The sequence below is a fragment of the Nicotiana tabacum genome, chromosome 19 (assembly GCF_000715075.1).
Source record: "Nicotiana tabacum cultivar K326 chromosome 19, ASM71507v2, whole genome shotgun sequence".
NCBI classification, from domain to species: domain Eukaryota; kingdom Viridiplantae; phylum Streptophyta; class Magnoliopsida; order Solanales; family Solanaceae; genus Nicotiana; species Nicotiana tabacum.
This window is the reverse complement of record NC_134098.1, coordinates 132,933,340-132,955,859: the sequence shown is the minus strand read 5'-3', so window position 1 is coordinate 132,955,859 and position 22,520 is coordinate 132,933,340. Positions and strand designations below refer to the sequence as shown.

The following is a 22,520-nucleotide window of genomic DNA, read 5'->3' as shown; positions in this document are numbered from 1 at the left end:
TAAGAATGAGGTATCGCAATAGGAGGAGGAGAATATAGATAGATGAAAGGTGTAGGAGGAGGCTGGACATAAGAAGTAGTAGGAGTAAAAGGCTGGATATCTTCAAAGAAAGCTAGAGTAGGAGCAGAAACTGAATAGAAAGGAGGGACAGAAGAATGAGTAGATGAGTGGTAGGGGAAAATGTGCTCATAAAATGTGACATCTCTAGAGAAAAAGACATAATGGGTGTCTAAGTTCAAGAGTTTGTAACCCTTCTTGCCCAAGGGGTAGCCCAGAAATACACATGGAAAGGCTCTAGGCTGAAATTTGTCCCTCCTAATCTTAGGCAAAGTGGCATAATACAAGCAGCCAAAGGTCCTAAAATGATTATAAATGGGAGGATAACCATGTAACTTTTCATAGGGAGAGAGATTCTGAATAACAGGGGAAGGAAACCTATTAATGAGATAGGTAGTTGTTAACATACAATCACCGCACTACTTGACAGGAAGTTTAGACTAGAAAAGTAAAGGCCCTAGAGGTTTCTAAAAGATGCTTATGTTTTCTTTCAACTACCCCATTCTACTGAAGAGTGTGAGGTACAGTGGTCTGATGAATGATGTCAGATTCAGCAAAGAAAGAAGTAGCTTGAGAACTGGATCCAAGTTCAAAAACATTGTCTAATCTAAATATTTGAATAGAAGTGTGAGAGTGAGTTTTAACCATGAAGACAAATGCTTTAATGAGATTGAAAGCATTGATTTTGCAGGAGAGTAAATGAATCCAAGTGACTCTAGAGTAGTCATCCACAATAGTCAAAAAGTATCCATTGTATGTTCTAGTATGATAGGGACACCACAAGTCAATATGAATAAGTTGAAAACAATTAGTAGACTTAATAGAACTATTTGGAAAAGAAAGTCTTTATTGCATAGCTAAAGGACACACATAACAAGTAAAAGATTGGTTAGAAGATAATTTATTAGACAAACAAGAGATAGTTTTTATTCTAGATAAAAACATATGACCTAATCTTTGATGCCAAAAGAAATCAAATTTATTGATTGAAGTAACATGATTACAAGAGTAGTGCAAGCACTAGGTAAAAAAGTAGTAGCTGAAGTGGTATTTACAGATAAAACAAGTTTAGGCAACTCAAAAGATGATTGAATGACATACAACTTATTTTGTTCTCTACCAATTCCCAATTGTCTCTTCAGAGAAAAGCCTGGTATAAGACAAAAAAATTTGGCAAAGAAGGTTGCGCAATTGAATTGGGAAACTAATTGGGGAACAAAAATGAGATTGAACTGAAAAGAAGGAACTAGGAGTACATTTGATAAAGTAAAATCAGCAATAAAATTTAAAGAGCCAGTGCATGTGACTTTTACTTTCTAACAATTTGGGAGTGTTAATAGAAAAGGCAAAGGCAAAGGTTGAATGTTGTGTAAAAGATCTTTGTGAGGTGTCATATGATTGGTTGCTCCTGAATCTAGAATCCTAGTATTTGTCTTTAAGTATGAAGCACAACACAAGATAACAGAATATACAGCAAGACTGCAGAACACACCTGCAAAGGCACGCATGGCAGCATTGCTAGTGGGAAGATCCTGAACTGGTGTGGTTAGATAAGATTATTGAAAAAGATTCATCAAGTGTTGATATTTCTCCCTGGTAAACCCATGAGTAGGAGCACATGTTGGGCCTTCAGAGGATGATGAAGAATTCATCATAAGTTCATCAATTTGAGCACAAGCTGCAGACTTCTTTCCCTTAGTAAATTTGAAGTCTACTGGGAAGCCATGGAGTTTGTAACACTTGTCAATAGAATTTCCAGGCTTATTACAATATTTGCAAACACCAGTGACCCTCTTATTGTCAAAATTAACCCTCTAAGTGTAAACTTTGTTACTAGTATTGGGCTGAGCAAGGGCAGAAGTTGGAGCATGAGAGGATTATACAGAAAATGAGGCAAATTCTGAGAGGAAATTGGCCCCTGATGATTGAAGTTCCCTGTGGTTTTCATCATTAAGGAGCATAGAGTAAGCCTTTCCTAGAGTTGCTACAAGAGTGATCATTAAGATGTTCCTTCTCATATTGGAGTAGGTGTCATTGAGCCCAATTAGGAAGTGGATGAGTTTTTGCCCTTCACTACATTGTGGTTCAGCCCCACAAGTGCAAGATGGACCAAAAGAAGCAGTTTTCAACTCATCCCATAACTTCCTAAGTTTGGTGTAATAATTGGCAATATCAGAAGACCCTTGAGAGACACCTGCAATTTCTCTCTAAATTTGATAGTACCTACTGGCATTAAACTACCCATACCTCTCCTCTATATCTCTCCAAATCTCCCATGCAGTGTCACAATGCAACACACTATCAGCAATATATTTGGAAAATGAATTGCTTAACCATACAAATACCATGTTGTTGTATCTCCCCAGTGATCATAGGGAGGGAAACCAAGAGGTGGCTGGGAGATTCTTCCATTGATCATCCCAGCCTTGTTTATTGCAGACAATGGTCAGAATATTTTTCTTCCACGGTGCATAACTAGTTCCATTAAAAGGTACTGGTACAAGTAAGCTTCCTAGGCTATCAGATAGATGTACATATAGAGGGTGGGAAGAGTCAATGGAATGGCTGATGGTGGATTCAACAGTTGAGGAGGTTGTGGAAGCGTCAGTACTCATATTCACTAACCAACACTATCGATCAACTGGCAATTAAATGATTCATACAATACAAAGCACAAGTAACTAAACCAGAAGTTCTAAAACCGAAAAATATACATGCATGTATCAGTGACATCAGATACAATATGCAACACAAAGAATAGCAATAAAAATCTCAAACTAGAGCACAAAATTTATGACATTGATCAAACATCTTGAGAAATTGGAAGATATTGCCGGGTTTGCTAGGAGAGCAAGCTTCCGTAGTCGTTTCTCGAGAAAAACCCCAAATTCGTCCCGAAGAAGACACGAACTGTCCGTCACCGACAAATCAAAAATTAACAAAATCAAAAAATTGAACCGATGAATCGAAAGAACTTGTCAAGAACTATGCGGATCTCCGCTCTGATACCATGTTAAGCCATATAATTGCCATGAAAATGAAGATTGAAGGAGACGAAACCCTAGTGTCTAAAACGAAAAGAGATAACTGATATTAGACACGTAAGGTAAATAAAAAAATAATTCTTGTTGATTAAAAATAGAAATGAAAGTTCTAGTTATATGTACAATGTTTGTCTAAGTAAATCGGACAAGGGCCGGGTCCCTAAATAAAAATAAAGCCTACGCGATAAGAGATCCAATATGGAAAGGTCAGCCTGGATCTGGGCTTGATAGCTGAACTCCATCATCATTTGAGTTTGGAGCTAATTTGGTTGAAATTTGGAAAAGAAAAAGTATTTGAGGTAGAAATCGAACAATCATGCTTGGAAGTTGACGTGATTACCTTAATATGGCAATTGGATCACTAGGCCTTAGCCTTATACTAACTAAAAAAAATGCATGGCACGTCTCCCAATAAAATTGGTCTAGGCGAAATGTCCCTATATTTTTTTTTAACTTAAACACCATAATTCTTTAATATTTTAAGCTTGAAATTTTTATTTGGTGGTGGACCTTAGGAAGTGTTGAAGAACACAAAGTGAGTCTTTTTGTATTAGTGTTATTTGACTAAATTAGTGATTTAAGATTAGTTATGTTGGTATTTGAAAGCTTTTTTTTGAAATATGAGATAATTTGGAGCAGATTTGGGGTGGTTTGATCGAAATTGAAGTTGCAAATTCTAAGAACGCTTTGTTAAAATAATACAAAAAAATTATATCAATTGGATAAACTTCATGAACAACTTAACAAATAGGTAAAGTAACTATATCATAATCTAACAATCCGGAAGAGAAATTCTTGAAGAACAAAATTATGCAAACCTGGTAAACTTTGATGAATAACTTAACATCTAGGTTAAGTAAATATAAAATAAATTCTATTAATCCGGTAGAAGCAATAACTGTGTGCGGGTCAAGAATATTTTTAAATACCGCCAATTGCGTATTTTTTAACATTGGAAATGCTCTATCGATCCACGTTGGTCAGTGTATCGGTTAGCCAGGCCTCGAGGAGCTTCTTTATCGCGGGTAGTGCCTCCTCTTCCACGGATGTGGAGGCTGTCTTACCAAGAGATTTTGTAATGCTGCACTGGGGAGGGGGTGATCCACCTCGCCTATGAGAGGCATTAGGCGTTGTGTCCTCGTCCACTGCTTCAGAGCTTTCGTGGATGATGTTCAAGAGGTTGGTTGGGAGGTCGCTCATTATTCTCGTTCTTTCTTCTCTGTTACCTGTCATATCAGATATATGCATGCAGAGAGGAAAATGTTCTTGTTTTGTTGTTGTTTTCTTTTACGTTAGTAACCAGTGTCAATTGTAGATCTAGAAGGAACTAAAAGACTTAGCTAGAAAATCCCCACAGACGGCGCCAAATTGTTTGACCAAAAAGTATAACTTTTGATTAAACTATTAAATTTATATAATGATGGGTTAACTCTAGTTAAGGATAATAACTCTAGATGCAGATCTTAAAAATATGCAGGAGGAGGGGACATGCCCCGTGAATGATTGATGACAATAAGTGCGAAATATTCTCAAAGTGTGAGCAATAATGGAGGTGTAACTAGCAATAAATATCAATAGATGACATTTGAGTAAATAAGGAGAATGATTCACCAAATAATGGATGGACTGGACGAATATTTCTCCTGACAATAATGAGTGATAGAAAGATCCAAGATTTATTTGAATAATCCTCGGATCTTGTGAAAAGATATGGAATAATATGAGCAAGAATCTTTATCAAAAAGCAATCTTTGTATTTTTATTAGAGGGAGAAATTCTTCTTCTGAAAAGTATTCTTATCAAATGAATATTACATGCCTTTCTGCCTTTTCTTTTTCCCTTATATATTCAACACATATCCTTAGTAAACCATAATAGTACAAATGCAGAGAATATTCAGTAGAATATTTTCTCTAATATCTTACTATGAAAACTAGATATTATTATCCTTTATGCGGTGCTTGACCTCGATCATGGTTGACACCTCGGCCACGAATTTTGCTGCCTTCTGGTCGACCTCGACCGACTCTATCCTTAATGCCATATTAGGCCAAATACCCTCAGGGCGGATTTTGGCCCATACACCCTGCTTCTCATTTTTCTTTCCTTTTTCATTTTGCTTGTTAGGGTACATGATAATATGTCAAGAAAAGAAAAGAACACATAATTTGTTTTCCTAAGTTTGGCAATTGCTAATTCTTTACCTAAAAACAGGTTTCCAACTTCAAAAAATGTCTAATCAAAGAAAGTTGTTCGCCTCCAACATTATTAGGATAATCAGTCATTTAACTTGCACGCGGCTCTACAATTTAGGTCCTAAAAGCGTAATTTACTCAAAAGTAAAAGATTAGGGAGCTAGGTGAAAATTTTCAAAAATTGGTGGGTTAGTGTTTATATAAGAAAATTCTATATTAATTGCAGTATGTCGAAAGGGAAAGGGCAAAGTGAAAACTAAAGAAAAAAGAAAAAGGGTTTTTTGTGGATTTCCTCTGTAATTCCGAAATCGCTTTTGTGTTTTCGGGGTCCTTTCAAATATTTTTCGACAACGTATATCAAGGCATAAGCGAGGGAGATTCAAAAAGAAAAGAGTAAGCTTTTCCAACTGACGGCTAAAACGACAAAGGAAAAGGTGGGACTCTTAGCCTCAAGCCCTTAACTACCTAAAATCTTTGGTTCTTTTACAGATTCCTACTCTTAGCTGGGGATTTTTATTGTGGGATTTTAATTTTTTCCTCGTATGTTCTCTTGTTTTGCATAATGGGATTTATTGGGTCGTCCAAGATTGTAGCTTTGAAGTTCTTGATCGTTCATTCTCATATTTCGAGCTCTTCTTTTCTTTTTTCTTTTGCTAATTCTCATTGTAGTTTTTAGGTTATGTTGGTTTGTCAGAAGTTCTTGTTTTTGCTGATTAATTCATGGTTTAAATTAGATTGGTTTTTCTCCTGTCTTTTCTCTTATAACTTGATTGTTGGTGGATTCTAGGGTTTGATTTTGTTGTGCTCCCCATGTTGGTAATTTTAAAATTCAATCCCTTTTTCTGTGTTCTGAAAAGAGATTCAATATATCCATTAACTGTGTGTGTTCAGCAGGTTGTTTTTGAAGAGTACATGTATGTTTAGTTAACTTTTCTTAATGGAAGAGACTTGCACAGCAAAATTCTTGCCAAAACTGTTGGAATTGTCGAACATCAGGTGGGACGTGGATATCTGGTCTTCTTATATGAACTTGGGCAATCTTCACCTCATGAGCTAGCTTTAGGAATCGAGTTAGGCCCAAGATCCATTTTTTAACATAAACTGGAAGTGTATTGTAATTTCTTCTTAATTTAAAATCAATGACTATGTTGTTTTGAGGTGCAGGAGATCCATGTCAAGTTTATACACAAACAAATTGGTGCTTTATGCCCAAGTAGGCTTTTGAATTACTGATGAGATAGATTTCGTATGCACCTGATTGCGATAATATGTTTTGGGATTAGTTCTGTATAGTTTGGCACTTAATTGGGTGATTATTCTAACTGGGTCCTGTTTATCGCGGTTTTTGTAGGCTGACAATACTTTCCTGCTTGAAGCAGCCTAGTGCGAGATATACAACCTGCTTTTGTCCTTTTGAGAGTGTCAACTGACTAAAGACTATTGCTCACTTTAAGATTTCGATTTGTTCCCAAGAGATGAAGCGTCGACGCGGAAGCAGAAAAGGTAAAGCAAAGAAGCCTCGAACAACTGGAACAAGTGAGGAGGCACCTAATAATGGTAGTATGAATACAGAAACAAATTCTGGTACAGAAGAATCTGACAATGATGGAGTTGACTCTGGAGTTGAGGCTGAGACACCATCTTCTACCGTAACTGGTATACCGGAAAAACCTGTAATCGCTACTTCTGGTGCGCCAAGGGATAAACCTGCAGGTTTAGCAGTTTATGGGCGTATGAAAGTAAAGATCAAAACTTCAAAACTGTTAGAATCCCAGCGTACCTCTTCCGAAGCAGCTACTCCTAGTGATACTGATAAAAGTAGCCAGCAAGCTGGTCCAGAAAAACAGGTTGCTTCTAATGAGAAAATGGAAGACAGTGCAAACTCATTGCCCGAGGATAATGTAACTACCACTGGAAATGTGCCAAAAAAATCTGGAGGCATAAAGATTAAGTCTTCAAAGGGCTTTTCTTCAAGCATGAGCCCTTGTAGTAATGCTGAAATGATGAAGGAAGAGAAGACAAAACAGCAAGAGCCTGAGTTACATCGCCGTGATTTGAGATTCAACAAGCAGGAGCTAGACACTGCTTTGGAGGTAAGCGGGACAAAGAAACCTATTCTATTTGTAATGGCATGTTCAGAAGATGCACAATTTTAACATATTCCATATGTGTTGGTTTTGAAGGTTATGAGTTATAGCTGTTAGTTGGTAAGGAAGTAAAAGCGGAGGGGAAGTAGAATTGGAGGGTTACCCCTCCATATTAACCTTTTTAGTCCCTCCAAAATTGGACGAATATGATAAATTATATATCTTTTACTTCTCTTTCACCCTTACCTCCGCTTATGGATAGTATATCAATGAACTTCTTTTTCCTTTCCACTCCCCTTCCCTTTCATGGAACCAAACATATTGTTTTACCGTGCTTCGAAGATGCAAGTTTGTAAAGATATCTTAAAGATATAACTTCTATGCTAAATTAATTTTATTTCCTGTCTACTTAGGTTATAAGAAAAATTATGAAAATGGATGCTGCAGAGCCCTTCAATGTTCCAGTTGATCCTATCGCTCTTGGAATTCCTGTAAGTAAATAATTAACTTTTCTAATATCTTTCTTCCATAGTAGGAGTAATGTATTCTAGAGTTGGCTTTGTAGGTTCTAATTCAACACCGAGCATTCCATGTCCCTGTGAGAGGGTTTTGACAAGTAAATATCTGTAAAATTTGTTACACTGATTAAAGCTATTGTAAATGGTTCTCATGTTGGCTGAAAAGTCCTCTGTATATTTTTGGTATTGGCAGGACCAACTTCCGCTGTTCGCGTATAACAAGTTCTTGTAGCATTATTAAAGTTGCCAATTTACATCTCGATACCAATATCATGAAACTGGTTTACCTAGAAATTCCCCCCCCCCCCCCCCCCAAAAAAAAAGAAGCAAAAGTGATGGCTGAAAGCATGTAGAGGTTGCAGTCTTTGTCTTCTGAATAGTATTTTTAAAGCTTCAGCTATTGGTTATTCTACCTGTCCCTTTTTCCTTCCTCTAATACATTAATGATGAAATTATTCTTCAACTGGTGTGTGGGGCAGGATTATTTTGATGTTATAGATACGCCTATGGATTTCGGGACAATATGTAGTAATCTGGAAAGTGGTGTCAAATACATGAACTCCGAGGATGTCTATAAGGATGTGCAGTATATATGGAATAACTGCTACAAATACAATAATAAGGGTGATTACGTTATGGAGCTCATGAAGCGGGTGAAAAAGAACTTTGCAAAGTACTGGACAGCAGCTGGCTTATACAGCGATCATATGCAAAGTAAATCTCTCTAGTGCCTTAATCTATTTTCATACCAGTATCAATCTGCTGAATTTGCTTATATGTTTGTCTTCCTTTCCTGCACGCCTAGCTATTAAGCATTGTTCATCAATTTTGAATGGTCTACTCTATGCCAACTATCTACTGGCACGTGTTTGTCTTGGTTTGCGGTTTTGTCTGTTCGTTTCCATACTTGAAGCAGGTAGATTTGTTTATATGACTGCAAAAAGTATCAAAGTTTGGTTTAGGGCTGGAAGAGATATATGCCTCTGGAGTCCCTTTGTTCCTTTCTCTTCTTTCTTCTGCATTTACTAAGTAAAATTTCACTTCTTTTCCAAATTTCTCTTTTCCCTTATGTGTCTGCATACAATTTGACATATCATCATAAAATACTTCATCGTTATGGAAAAGCATTAATTTACATGTTCACTAAATAATTTCTTCTATCTTATGTTCTCCTTGTTTGAGCCTTTAAACTGTCGTTAATCAGTATTTAACTCACGTCTTCTTATCCTATTAGGTGCCGAAAGCAGTCAAACTAAGGACACTACACCTTCAAGTCATGGAAAGGAACCTACAAAAGGTGGTTCCTTAAGTCAGAAGAACAAAAAGCTTCAAGGGTATGTTGCTGTATGCTTTAATTACATACTTTCCTCATTGGCTATCACTTCTATGCAGGGTCTAGACATGTTTGTACAATGTACATGTAGAGAAATTGAACACTTATTATCATAAAACTAACCAGAAAAAGGTTTATAAAGATGAATTTTTTTTTTATCCGTTAATGTAGCAATTGCGCATCATTTATTGATAAGGGTTCGAGGAGATGGAAGATAAGACGTCATTGAAAATCATATATTTTCTCTCAAACAGAGAATGTACAGCTATACTCCTGTCCATACTAGATATCTCAATTGCAATATTTTTAAGCCTCATCGCCTTTATGGAGCAGCTGTGTGCCACAACTAATCCTATTCTTCTGGGTTTGTCTTATACCAAAGAAATTCTTTTCTTATGATAATTGGCTGTACCTTTTGCTTTCTCATAGTTATAGGCAAATTTTGTGTAGTTTCTTGGATGGTAAGCATCTTTTCCGTCAGTTTGGAAAATGCATTCTTGCTGGCGACCCTAAGAATAAAGCCATTTAGTGATAGAGAGTCGCTACCTGTGGCATTTGTAGGGTGAGTTTTTTTTTTTTTTTTGGGGGGGGGGGGGATGTTTTCCATAGAAGGACGAGATCACTGGGGCGAGCAGAGAGAAGTGGAGCTCAACGACTGGTTATGGGCAGCAGAGAAAGGGATGTCAGGAAATGGATTGCTCCATTGGCAGGAGGGGAGATGGTGAACTAGATGCAATGCATGTGACCTTATCTTGAAGGAGGTCGACAGTAGGAGAGAAGTCACTCGACAGAAAGAAGTCTTTGGAGGGAGGTCACTGCTCGGGCATGCAGGATAGGAAACCAGATAATGGTAAGGGAGAAGGATGGGAAACTGCAAGTAAGTTAATTATTTGTAGTTAAAATCATGTCAATCGAGTTCAGATGCCATTTTAAAATACTGATATAGAACAAAAGATATAGCTTTAGGTTTTCAGTGGCTAGTTTTTTCTTATGCCAAAAATATCCAATTTCTTATTCATAATCTCTAAAAGTTCAATCATGACGATTGTGTAACAACTAATGTACCATTTTGTCACTATATTTCTTGTCTAGTGATGTGCTCTTAAAGACAGAGCCAATTGGTGAATATATATATGCCTTCATACCTTGACACCTACATTAAATGCCAACTAAGCGAAGCGAAGTGCGCAACCTGCGTTTCACCGAGTTTCATAGCATAAGCGCGCTTTAAGCCCTTTAACAACAATGTCCCCAATTTTATCACAATCGTGAAACTGGCTTAATCCAGAGAAACCAAAAACACCTACTAAATGCTGGATAAATCTGATCTGGCATATTCGTGATGCTAGTCAGAATTACCAAACAGCCCCTAAAGTAAATGGGAAAACTGCATATATAATCTCCACACCATGTTTCTATTTAATTTTAATAATTTACAGTTAGCCTAGCTTCAATATCGCTATGGACTCTTCAACAAAGGTTCTGTAAAAGGAGATTCTCTTTTACATTGATTAGGAGGACTTGGAGTATTTAATTTGAGGAAATAATATAGAATAGGAAAATTCTAAAGCAAAATACAAAGGCAATTTTAATTACTTAGAAGTTGGAAAAGGCCAAAGATATATTAGTGCGATAATTTTCAATGCCAAACAAAATTAACACTGGCAGAAATAGCATTTGATTTGGTCAAGTAAATGTCACAATTAAGAGCTACTAATATTTGGTAATCTGAATGTTGCAGAATCATATTTAGTGGTTTACTGGTTTTTGGATCATAAGGTCACGCAATCAGAAGCACTATCACACTTCTTTCTTAAATTCTTTCTCTGTTTTCTTTTAGAAAGTATAATTCCCTTCCCCAGACTTTTGCATGATTTTCCGGTTTCTGCTATATACTGGTGACGTTACAATTTGTCTAAAGGTGGTAGTTTGGTATCAATTTACTGTTAATATGTAAACTATTTTCCTTGATTTTATTGGCTTTCCTTCAGGCTCAAGAAGCACAAGGAAGGATGCCTTTGTGCTATATGTGTGATGATACGACGCAGGCAAGAGCGGGAGGAGAGCACTCGGCTGTTGGATGACCAGGAGGCTAGTGATGATTATCCAGAGGAGATTAAACCAGAGGTATTATAGTTTCTGTTTTGTTGCCTATGCTGTTTTATATATTTCTATCTGTTAAGAATACTTTGTAATTAAGGGTTAACATTAGGGAATCAATAAGAGCCTGTTTGGAAAGCCACCTAGGAATTGGATTTGGGTGTAATTACACAGTTTGGCATGTTTGTCTGGCTAAGTAATTATTTGGTCAACATGAAATTGGGTGTAATTGGAGAGGTGTAATTACACTCGCCAATTCTCAAGTGGAGGTGAGAATTTGTGGTAATTACACTGTGTAATTACAAGGTTACTTTTTAATTTCTTTCCCTTTTGTTTTTATTTTAATTTATTTTATTTATAACTTTTTATTTCCATTATTTTAATTTCTTTTATTTTTATTTATACTTTTAAATTTTTAAATATATGTATTTTTATATATTATTTATCTTTTATTTCTCTACCTTTACTTCTTGTGATTCCATGTAATTGCTCATATATTTTATTTCTTATTTGTTTTATTTTCTTCATTTAGCGTAACTGTGTTATTATTCTAGTTCTTGAAACAACACCTCCTAATATTAGAAATAATGAGTCGTTAAGCAGACTTGGCATATAATGAGTGATGTCATTAAAGTAGAATTTCATTGTTGAATGAAGTTATAAACTTATTATGTTTCATAATCTTAAGTTGTATTGGAACTTATTTTTATTATGCTGGAATTTGACATATCTTAAACTATTTTTTTTTTTTTTGGATTTTGAAATTATGTTATATTTATGATTCCAATTTACTTGTTTTAGTAGTATTGGCTTGTTATTTCACATGGCATGTTGTTCATTTTTTAGTTAGAATTGATAGATTAGTTTTGTCAAACATTTGAATGATGTTGTGACATTATATTTATAAATATTAATTTATTTTATCATCATGTATTCCATAATGTTCTTACAAGACGTATGTTTTTAGTTTTTATAATTAATTAAACTAAATATTATTAATTTGAAAAATATATATCAATTATTTTTACAATATTAGTTATAAATATATGATTAACTAATTAATGCATATTCAAGAAAAAATACACATCTTAAATACCACATCTAATATCATTTATGCTTGTAAAAAATCATTTATAGGCATATATTTATTATATTAACTTTTAAGTTTTGATAATTACTTCATTTAAAATTTAATCTAACTGTGTAATTACACTTGTGCAACCAAACAGTACACATGTAATTACACTGTAATTATATTAATTACTAGACTGTGTAATTACACCAATTCCAATTACCGAGTGGCTTTCCAAACAGACCCTAAGAATCTTAGAGAAAGAAGAGAAAGCCTATTTGGATTCAAGTAGCAATATACAAATATTCTAAAAAAGATGGAATATAAGAATACATAATTATAGAAAAAGAATCTTCTTAATTGATCCTATTTGATCTTAGATGAGACGGTCTCCTTAATTGGTATTTAAGTTTGAGCTATAATTACGATATTCTTAACACTCCCCCTCAATGTTGGAATGTCTGTATCGTATGCTTTAGCTTGTTGCAGTTGTATCCCGTCTTGGAATTTAGACGTGAATTTGTAAGGATATCTAACAAGTACTAGCTGGTCATTTGATTGATGAAGCTCGTTGTGATACATCCCAATTCAGTCTTTTGCCAGGCAATGTATCTTTATGTGCTTCGTTTTTTCGTTAAATATGTACTTTGAAACAGTATGTAGTGCAACTTCTCAAAAATTAGTTTATTTGTTCTTCTCCTTCAAAATTTCGGCCTGGCAGGTGTGTTGCAGACATGAAAATAAATAATTTGTCAGCTCTCTAACAAATTTTGCTTCCAGATGAGGTGGACACACATAATGTTACCATTCTCAAAAAGATGAGTTGGACACAATTTGATACTTGTAATTATGTTTTATTTCTTATCTTAGACATGCTAGTTCAACCTTAATAACTTGAGGGGAATAAATAATCAAGTTGTGAATTCTCATATTTCCTTCTTCTAATGCTAAAATTTTATCATCAATTTTTGTGTCCTCTTTTTTTTATTTCAAAGAAGGTTATTTTGAATTATCACATATGAGCTTGCGTGGTTCCTCTACTTCTTTGCAGTTCTTTTAGCATCCTTACTAACTGTTCTTTCTCCATTTTCACTCTAAAAGGGGACTTCACCTGTAGAAAGTCGAGAGTACACATCATCAAATATGGAGAATTCACCTGAGCAAGATGGTGATGCGAATCTACAAAAAAAAGGAGCAGAGAGAAAGTTGACTGAAAATCAGGGAGCTTTACATGAGAAGCTAGAGGAAGAGATGGAGAGTGAAATGGGAATCCAAAGTAAAAGAGCAGGGGTCACCTCTGAGCATTTGCAGTCAGGTCATGTATCTGTATATGAGCGTAAAGCACATCATCAGAAGCAAAATGTGGAGCCAGGTGGAGATTTGCTGAATGACACTCGAAAAGAAAATGTGCAGCATGGAGATGAAAATGCAGCAACTGGGCGACAGAGGCCAAAGGTAATACTATGGGAAAAGTATTGTTTGCACCTTTGATTCCAGTATGCAAAAGGCACATTCAAATATCTAGGATCATCATATATCAGTTCATACAATACTTTGCATTTGCTCAATTGGACGGTAGCCACTCAATTAACAGCTAGGATACACACTGAAGAAAATGCTCTCCTTATTAAAAATAATACTGATAATAATAATAATAAGACTGAAGCAAAATAATAATAATAATAACACTGAAGAAAAATGCTGTCCGAAGAAAAACATTCCAGGGTGAAGGATATGAGCTGCTATAATTGAGAACATTGCATGAAACAAATTCTGGAGTTTAAGTCCATGTTAAGTGCCAACAATCATTCAGTAAATTGTCTTGTGTTACCAAGTTTCAGGAAGTTCACTGAATTCTTCACGATGTTGAGGTTGATAGATGAAACCTATTTTCATCATTTTCCTCATATTGTCCTTTGGGAGAAAACTAAGCTGGAAATAATGCTATTTTCAAGTTTAAGAGGATTCATGTGTTTTACAGTGTAAGGCATATTATAGTAACCAAAAAAAAAAAACTACGTAGCATTTTTTAACAGAAATTGCATTGTGAAAAATTTGTACAGGAATTGCAAGACAAGTATCAGAAAGCCAAGATGTTTGAGAACCTGCGGTATCTTGAAAATCCAACGGTTATGGAGTTATCGCGAATCCTGTTTGCTGATAATCAAAGATCTGTCTGGAATGGACCGCATTCACTGGTTAAGCGTGAGGGTTCCGCCCGCAAGAGTTCTATTCATGCAGCTATTTCCATGTTTATGCAGTAGGTTAATTCTTTTTCCAGATGTTAATGCATGTTGAACGTGTGATTCTCAAGTTTTGGAGGTCAATGGCATTGATTTTCCTTTGTTCTTTTTTGGTAGTGGTCAATGGTAGGTCAAGTGTACTTTAAGGGTGATAAAATTCACTCCCAGTAACTTCTTTCTTTTTTGAAGTTATTTGGTCGTTTCTTTGTAAACGCAGGGACTACAACTAACGAAATGGATGCTTTGTAGATTATCTGATGTTTACTATTCACTAATAATGATTTTAACGCAATTCAGTTCGTCCTCGAGCATTCCCTGGCCTACTTTACTGCAACTATCTTGCACACAAAGCGGGTTAACTGAAATTGGCGAGCCATTTGCTGAACCATAAGTCATTGACATTCAGAACATACTGAAGAGTCTAACATAGTACTGCACCTACTGGAAGTAAAGGTGAAATGAATAGGAAATAAGTGCATAAATGAAAATAAGGTTTATTTCTGCAAGAAATACATACAGTTTATAACACTAGAAGCAAGGTGAAATGAATAGGAAATAAGTGCATAAATGAACACTGGCTAATTCCTGCAACTCCTCAAGAAGAGCCTTCCTGGCTATCACAGAACTACATCCTGGAGTATCACTTTATGTTTTCTGCAGAGAGCAAAATCATTTCTCTAGTAATAGAACAATGCCTGCTCGATTGCAAGAGGGATGAATCTCATCCGGGCCCCTAGGATTGAAGTGAGTAGTGATGTTTCATAAGGTGCCACTATATGCAAGCTGTTAACAAGAAGTTGTGCAGGCCACTCGATCTAGAAATACATGCATAATTCATCACCGAACATCAAGCTAGTTCACTGGGAAATGTTGATTGGCTTTGTCAAGTCTCGGGAGGCAGATCATATTTGACGTGTCCAAGATAAAGACCACAAGCAGGAGCCATCGGACTTGCAGCAGTGATGGATTTTGCTTCAAGGATGCGTTCTACTGAAATGATGCATCAAAGATAAATTAGTGGTCAGACAAAACCCACTATATCCACTGATTTAAGACATTTATCATAAGAGCAATACCATCAGGAACTGTTAGATCTCCAGCCCCAACTGCTTTAAGGACTCCAACAAGCAGCCTAACCTGCATGAGATAAAAAATGTCAAATTTGATGATATCAGCTTGGTACTAAATGTCTTATTAGTGTTTGTATCTATGTATTAGTCCAAATTCATCAAATCCATCTTTCTCTTTATTTAAATAAATCTAGAAAAACCGCTCACCCACTCAAATTCTCGGAAACAAACCTCAAAAAGCAAAAAGAGAAGTCAATTTTGCTAAAAGTTGCTCGAAAAACTGCAAACCCATCTCATGTGATACGACTGACTTGGCAAGGAGACTAAAGAGTAGTTCGAGTTAATTGTTAAGTTTCATGTGTAAATATTTTAAGGAAAAAATATGGTAACAATGTTAAATCAAATTCTTGGATCACGTAAAGGTTCTACGAGACATTATTATTCTGAAACGACAAAATTTTCACAAAACTAGAATATGAAAGCGTTTCACCTAAAAATGAGACTAAATTAGTAAGCTGATACAAAAATTATCTTTTCCCGAGTCCAATTTTTACACTTTATTTATCATCTATTAACATATCTTTTGGTTGGGGAGGTAAAAAAACCAGTAAAAGGAAAGACAACAAAAATTTGGAAGAAGCCAAATACCAACCTGATGGTAAAGGAAAGATCGTGCTCTTGCTGTCACCACAAAGCAACGGTGTTTTCTTCTAAGGCCAAAGTCTTGGCAAGCCTCGCCATTTGTGCCGTCTGACTTCCCCTCATTGGAGGTCAAAGAAGTACGGGAATAGTTGGTGTCTGAACCCAAGGATACAGTTGGATCCTCCATCACACTATTGCTCCTTAGTCTCTCTGAGATTGATGGAAAATATGGAGTTGAAACAACCTCAGTAACATTAAGTTCTTCCAAAGTTCTGACGGGTGAGTTTGCCTGTTAATGTTTGAAAGCAGCAAGAATTAAATATTAAAATATTAAATTTATCCAGGGTTCCTAGGGAAATCTTAATGGGATGAGTGGAAATAAAAGACAATTTAGGCGTAATAAGCATTTTCACTAAGAATATAATGTCTTGTTTATATCTTTATAACATTAACAAATCACCCAAACTTGCTACAATGCCTATTTTCACATGATATAACTCATAATGAGGTTAATTCGTAAACTTTATTCATCAAGAAGCAAGGAAGTAGAACTAGCAGCCGAAGACAGATTACAACTATAAATCTCCATCACAATGGAGAGACTCATTTCATAGTTCAGTTAAAAGTTTTAAAGATTTGTCAGTCCAGTTCTTTTTCTGTTTCCTTTTCCCTTTAATTCCTTTTGATATTCAACATATGTCCTGTGGCATCGCATTGGCAACTGGAACTTGGATGCAGAGGAAGCACATTCCTAAACCAATAGCCTAGCCAAGTGTTCTGTTTGATAGATCACAAAGATCATTTAACTAACAGTAAGAAGTATTTAGCCTTGAGCTTCCAGAATATCTAGTCAACTGCCCATTCAAAAGGATTATAAAGTATAGGTAAAATAAAACAACTCAGCAAACTAATATGGCTAAAGAATTGGTAGCTAGTGGAGGCGTATGATTAAATGGAGCTGAAACATTGATCATGACTCGACAGCTTGATAACAAGGTAAAGAGAAAAAAATAGATTGTCTTCCTCTAACCTAGAGCATAAGTCAAAATCCAACAGATTGACAAAATATATACTACGTAATCATCTTTGTCCGTTTCTGCAGTCGGTTGTCATGCAATGGCATTCTTAACTGTCGCAAAATATTTCAGCCAGCTACCTTTCCACTAGGCCTATTTTGCTCCATATTTTCAAAGGAAAATCATAAAAAGTATATACTGTATACAACTCAAGATTTATGGCGAATAGGTTGAAAGAAGAGAAATATAAGGTAAATGTAAAACAAGAGATCAAGAAACCTCGCTACTTATCCAGGAAAGAAAAGCTGACCTGACAAGCAGCTGCTCTGAAAGAACTGAAATCATGACGTCCAACAAGAACGTTGCATGCCTTCTGGAAAATACACAAACAATTCTGTTATAGAGGATCAGAACACCAACATAGAAAAAGATTTGTCAAATTAGTCAACCTGCATGGCAGGAAGATCCAGGCTCTCAGGCACATGCCAAGCTCGGTCTTTCTCGAAGCTTGATACCCACTCCGGCCCAGATAACAAGCGGTAGAAGTACCTAAAACAAGATTCTCAAGGACCAACTCTCAATCATCTCATAATCACAAGTGTCACACGGAATTACTGGCAAAACCAAGATTTAGCATGTAGTTAAGTGTGTGAAGTGGGTACCCAAATATTGAGTGTCTCAGACTTGCAGCACCTTATGGGAACAAAAATTTACTTAGATTAAAATCACCATTAATCTGCTAAACATCAACTCTCAAAATGGATAAAGAACAATCAGGAGTAACATCATCCTAGCCGGACAGAAGACTATTCGCTGGGGCTAACCTTCCGTGCACACATCAGAAAATCAATTTTAAGAGATGGCATGTCACATAACCATTTGAGCATGTACAGATTCCGTACGCAAACTAATTCTACATGATCAAGATATTGATACCTACGTGCGTTCTTGAGCTTTATATCTGGCATGAAAATCAGCTGGAACACGCCGAACGTCAATAACCATTATATCACCCCCGTTCTTCTGCAAGCAAACCATAACGAGCAAAAATAGTGAGTACTTCCAGATAAAACAGAGATATAAGGCTTTGGTATCATGACAATTGATTTCACTACCACCAAAACATGTGTATCCGAGTTTCTCTTAATGTAATTTAACAGACTTAATACCAGTTTGATTAATATAATGTCTTGTTGCAGGAAAGGGAAGGTAACAGTAAGAGGAGAGAGAAATGAGTGGTTTACATGGCTGAAGTATCCAAAATTTACTTCTAGTCGATTGGAACGAATGAGTAAGTTGGCATGCAGGATTTCCCATCCCTTCCTCTTTTACTTCGGCTTCTTTCTCACTTGCTTCTCGAAACATGGGAAATAGCTCTTACCCCTCCACATTTATTTCCACTCCTCCGACCCTCTTATTTCTGCCCCAACCAAACATAGATTAAAACAAAAGAAGTTACCTTGCTACTCTTCCTCCCTTTTGCCATTCCCTCTGTATGTCTTCTCTCCCTACAGGGACTTGATGACGTTCGGACTTTGAAGAACAAGGATTTGACTTAACTTCATGCCCATCATAAAAGACACAATTCATACCAGTGTTATCAAAGGCGCGCTTAAGCCTGAAAGCGAGGCTCAGAACATGTTGAGCGCTTCACTTCGCTTTGCGGGCACTTCAGTGTCTCATCAAGGCTTTAAGACATACTTTTCCTTGCCAATGAGTGTAATCCTGAAAATCCGACACTAAACAATTGATATTTCACTCTATCGTAAAAAAAAATTTCAATTCCTTTGTCCATATATTTGTTATTCATGCTTATAATTATTGGTCTTGGACTACATATACATATTTTTACTTTTTCTCCACTTGCGCCTTGTTTCATTAAAGCCCACACTTTATTTGCGCTTTGCACTAAAAGCCCCAACAAGCCTTAGAGCCTTTTTGCGCTTTTCGCCTTTGATAATACTGATTCATACCTGACTGAATGTAATTGAACCCATGTAAATGTCACCTGAACGTCTCAGAGATACAATTCTAGTTTTAACCCTAAAGCCTACATTAACCTTGTTCATCACATGCTTATTTTCCTTGTACGCAGGAGTAGGACATCACCATTTATTCAAGGAGATAATCCAACGGCAATTGAGCAAAGATGATCATCCTTTTGCTCCTGTAAGACTTCAAATCATCTTCTGCAATAATCCCCACAAATTTGAAATTTGGCGTAGGCAAATTCGGATTAAATATATTATTAGCAATCAGTATAAAAAAGAGGAACATCACATTTTATCAAACTCCCTCCAATGCTTCTAAGGCAGCAAGAAGGGGAAGGAGCCCTTTCTGGCTAATATCTGCTGGTCACCGGTCGAATTAGAGTACTTCAACTTGGACTCCTACCTTTTCTTTCTGCGTAAATCTGGTAAAAGAGGGATATGTCAGTGACCTAGCACGACAAAGCACTCTCCGAGGGCATGGAATGTCTGATTTTTTGGTAAGAATATCCACAGTAAGTTAGATTCTCCGGTCGAAATAAGGGAAAGGTCAATTCAATTCTCGATGGAAACGGAATATTGCGTTTTCACAGACATATCGCTTTTCTAGTGACCAATTATTACTCATTGTCCATTTGAGCCACAATGAGCCAAGTATGAGTTGAAAAGTGACCTTTACATGATGGCGATGTGATAACTTGTGTATTAATACAGAAAATGCGACCAATTTTTGAAGCTTAAAGTGAATATACTACCCAGTACACTTTTTTTTTAAAGTGCTATTTAATTCAAGGAGTATTATCAGAAACACACTTTAGTGCACCAAAATTGTCCAACATTTACAGCTGTGCATTAATGATGAGATTACTGAAAACACTTGAAGAACTCTGCTGATTCATTGTAAAGAAAGAAGACAATTTAAAGATCGGAACCTTGAAGAGCCGCCATATGCACATAAAAGAAGAAAAGACCCCAAAAAAAGGGAACCAACTTCCCAAAGGAAACATAACAGAAAGATCACTCAAGTTCAAAATAAGGACTTTTGGAGGATGATACAAAATTACAATTATCAGGAATCAGAACTTGCTAGATGAAGAACTAAACCTGTAAAAAATGGTTCACAGCTCTTTGTACCACCAAAGGTTTATGAGGAGGTAACTGCACGGGAATAATGCAAGCAATAAATTTAGAAGAGCTAGCTTAAATGAATAAATACGTACAAATAACCTTAAAACGCAATTTATTTGGATAGTGCAAGACTCAATTAGCAAGATTTAGTATGCGACCACATAGCTGAACAGCTTAGAAGTTAGTTAGAGCTTATATATTTGCAAGGAATAGATCAAAATTGATCACTCAGTTATGTATACAGATAAGTATGACGGCTAAATAACACAAAATACAAACAGAAAGTACCACTTCACCAGGTTTCCTTTTGCTTATCCTTTCAACATCTACATGGCAAACATTTGATAAAGCGTGTACTCCAGCATCCTAAAGATAAATCCAGAAAAGCTGTAAGTATGAATTGATATTTAACATTTTGAAATTTCCTGTGAGCTGGATAGAAATAAATAACCATCTTTCACAGGAAATGAGACCCATTAAAAAGGAAAGAAGAAAATTAGTAAAAGGATGTCATTATCAAACTGGAAAATTACAGTCCTTTTTTGAAAAGAAAAAATAACTTTTGAAAATGCATAGCCAAACAGCATATTATTGGGTCACTATTTCAAAACTTTTTCCATTTGGGCAAAATTGTGCCTCTTCCATAACAACCCCTACAGAAAACATTTCTTTGTCACCTGACCTTGACCAGTGACTTCATTTACAGGTTTCAAACATTGACTCAGTAGAGATGGAAAAAGTACAACTGATTTCTATAGTCAAGATTGAAAAAAAGTAAATATGAACACTGAAAAAAAAGGTGGTAACCTGGAAGAGAAGGGGGGAGAGTAGATGAGAAAGGGTAAGCGCCTAATAACTCTTCCCTTTCACAATATTATTATTCCTCAAATAGCACAAAATAAACTTGATCAAAAAAAATATTAGCACAAAATAAAAGCTGGGTACTTTATAAAAAGAGAAAGGAAATGATTGGAAGTATAGAGGAAGTTTTAACATCAAATTGATACCTCCACATCTAGTAGATTTAAATTCAAAGATTGAATTTTGAAGATAAAACATAAACGATTCCGAATACTCAAAACAACCAATATCGCATCTGAGCTCCAGATAATCCACATTATATATTTCTGATGCAAGATATGAAACAGGAAATAAAAATACATTGACACGTGATTAGGCGTAGCTAATAATAATAACCAAAAACAAAACAAACTTACAGTTCGACTGGAGCAAAATATAGACACTGGCTGTCCAACAAACTTCTGAAATGCTTCCTGCAAAACAGAAAAGAATAAACGTTTCTCAACTACTGCATTTATCGAGAATTAGAAAGCCTTACTCAATTTGACATAGAAATGATAAATTTACCTCAAGAACACCGACGACAGTTCTACAATTAGTTTGTTGCTGTGCGCCGGCGAAGCGAGTTCCTATGTACTCGATTGCTATCAAGTACCGCTGTAGCCTAGGATTAGGATTCATTGGTCTAGTAACTAACTCTTTCTGCTCTTCCTCTTCAACGACGTCGACGGCGATGTTGTCGTCGTTTACCTTGGCGATTTTGGAACGCCGTTGGGGAGATTCAGGCCGTGGATCGAGCGAGTGCTTACTAATCTCCGAGATCAACGGCTGTGATTGATCGTTTGTCATTTGCACTGTTTTTGGAGTTGTGTAGTTCTCAACGTTAGATATGCTATGAGGGTTTAAGGGAATTTTGGTGGGAGCCCGAATAATGATGGATCCGCCCCGACTTCTTTTCTTTTTATATTTTTCTGCTTAACTAGTTTCTCGCACGTGTACGCCGTGCAATGTCATATTTTTTTGTAAAATAATATCAATATTATTAAAATAATTTGAGTATATCATTATACATGAAGAGATACAAGTTTTTGTTGATCATCGTATGATTACTTGTTTGTTGACGTCTAAAAGAATAAATTATCGTTTAAACCTATAAAAATAAAAAATAAAAAATAAAATTTTATTTAGATACATACGATACATACGACTTAATCTGAGGTGGTTAG

The 22,520-nt window shown here is 35.9% G+C and overlaps 2 protein-coding genes across 5 annotated transcripts; one reads left to right on the top strand and one right to left on the bottom strand.

Moving 5' to 3' along the window:
- Positions 1 to 5,523: 5,523 nt before the first annotated feature.
- On the top strand, positions 5,524 to 14,941 carry LOC107792917 (uncharacterized). Of its 4 annotated transcripts, XM_075238659.1 has the most exons (10): positions 5,750 to 6,292; positions 6,461 to 6,542; positions 6,648 to 6,799; positions 6,869 to 7,389; positions 7,797 to 7,874; positions 8,381 to 8,615; positions 9,136 to 9,235; positions 11,226 to 11,361; positions 13,508 to 13,861; positions 14,470 to 14,941. In XM_075238659.1, exons 3-10 carry the CDS (start codon positions 6,772 to 6,774, stop codon positions 14,668 to 14,670), a joined length of 1,653 nt encoding a protein of 550 aa, XP_075094760.1. In that variant the 5' UTR covers positions 5,750 to 6,292; positions 6,461 to 6,542; positions 6,648 to 6,771; the 3' UTR covers positions 14,671 to 14,941. The 4 variants fall into 4 exon arrangements, with proteins under 4 accessions (XP_075094757.1, XP_075094760.1, XP_075094759.1 ...); XM_075238658.1 differs by having other exon boundaries at positions 6,648 to 7,389; XM_075238656.1 differs by lacking the exons at positions 5,750 to 6,292; positions 6,461 to 6,542 and adding an exon at positions 5,524 to 5,730 and having other exon boundaries at positions 6,648 to 7,389.
- A 153-nt stretch (positions 14,942 to 15,094) lies between these two features.
- Positions 15,095 to 22,211, bottom strand: LOC107792918 (uncharacterized). The gene is made up of 10 exons (XM_016615177.2): positions 21,862 to 22,211; positions 21,711 to 21,767; positions 20,782 to 20,859; positions 20,470 to 20,523; positions 18,318 to 18,400; positions 17,827 to 17,926; positions 17,688 to 17,750; positions 16,372 to 16,650; positions 15,726 to 15,786; positions 15,095 to 15,639 (listed from the first exon to the last, which is right to left on the bottom strand). Exons 1-10 carry the CDS (start codon positions 22,141 to 22,143, stop codon positions 15,533 to 15,535), a joined length of 1,164 nt encoding a protein of 387 aa, XP_016470663.1. The 5' UTR covers positions 22,144 to 22,211; the 3' UTR covers positions 15,095 to 15,532.
- Between the last annotated feature and the right edge of the window lie 309 nt (positions 22,212 to 22,520).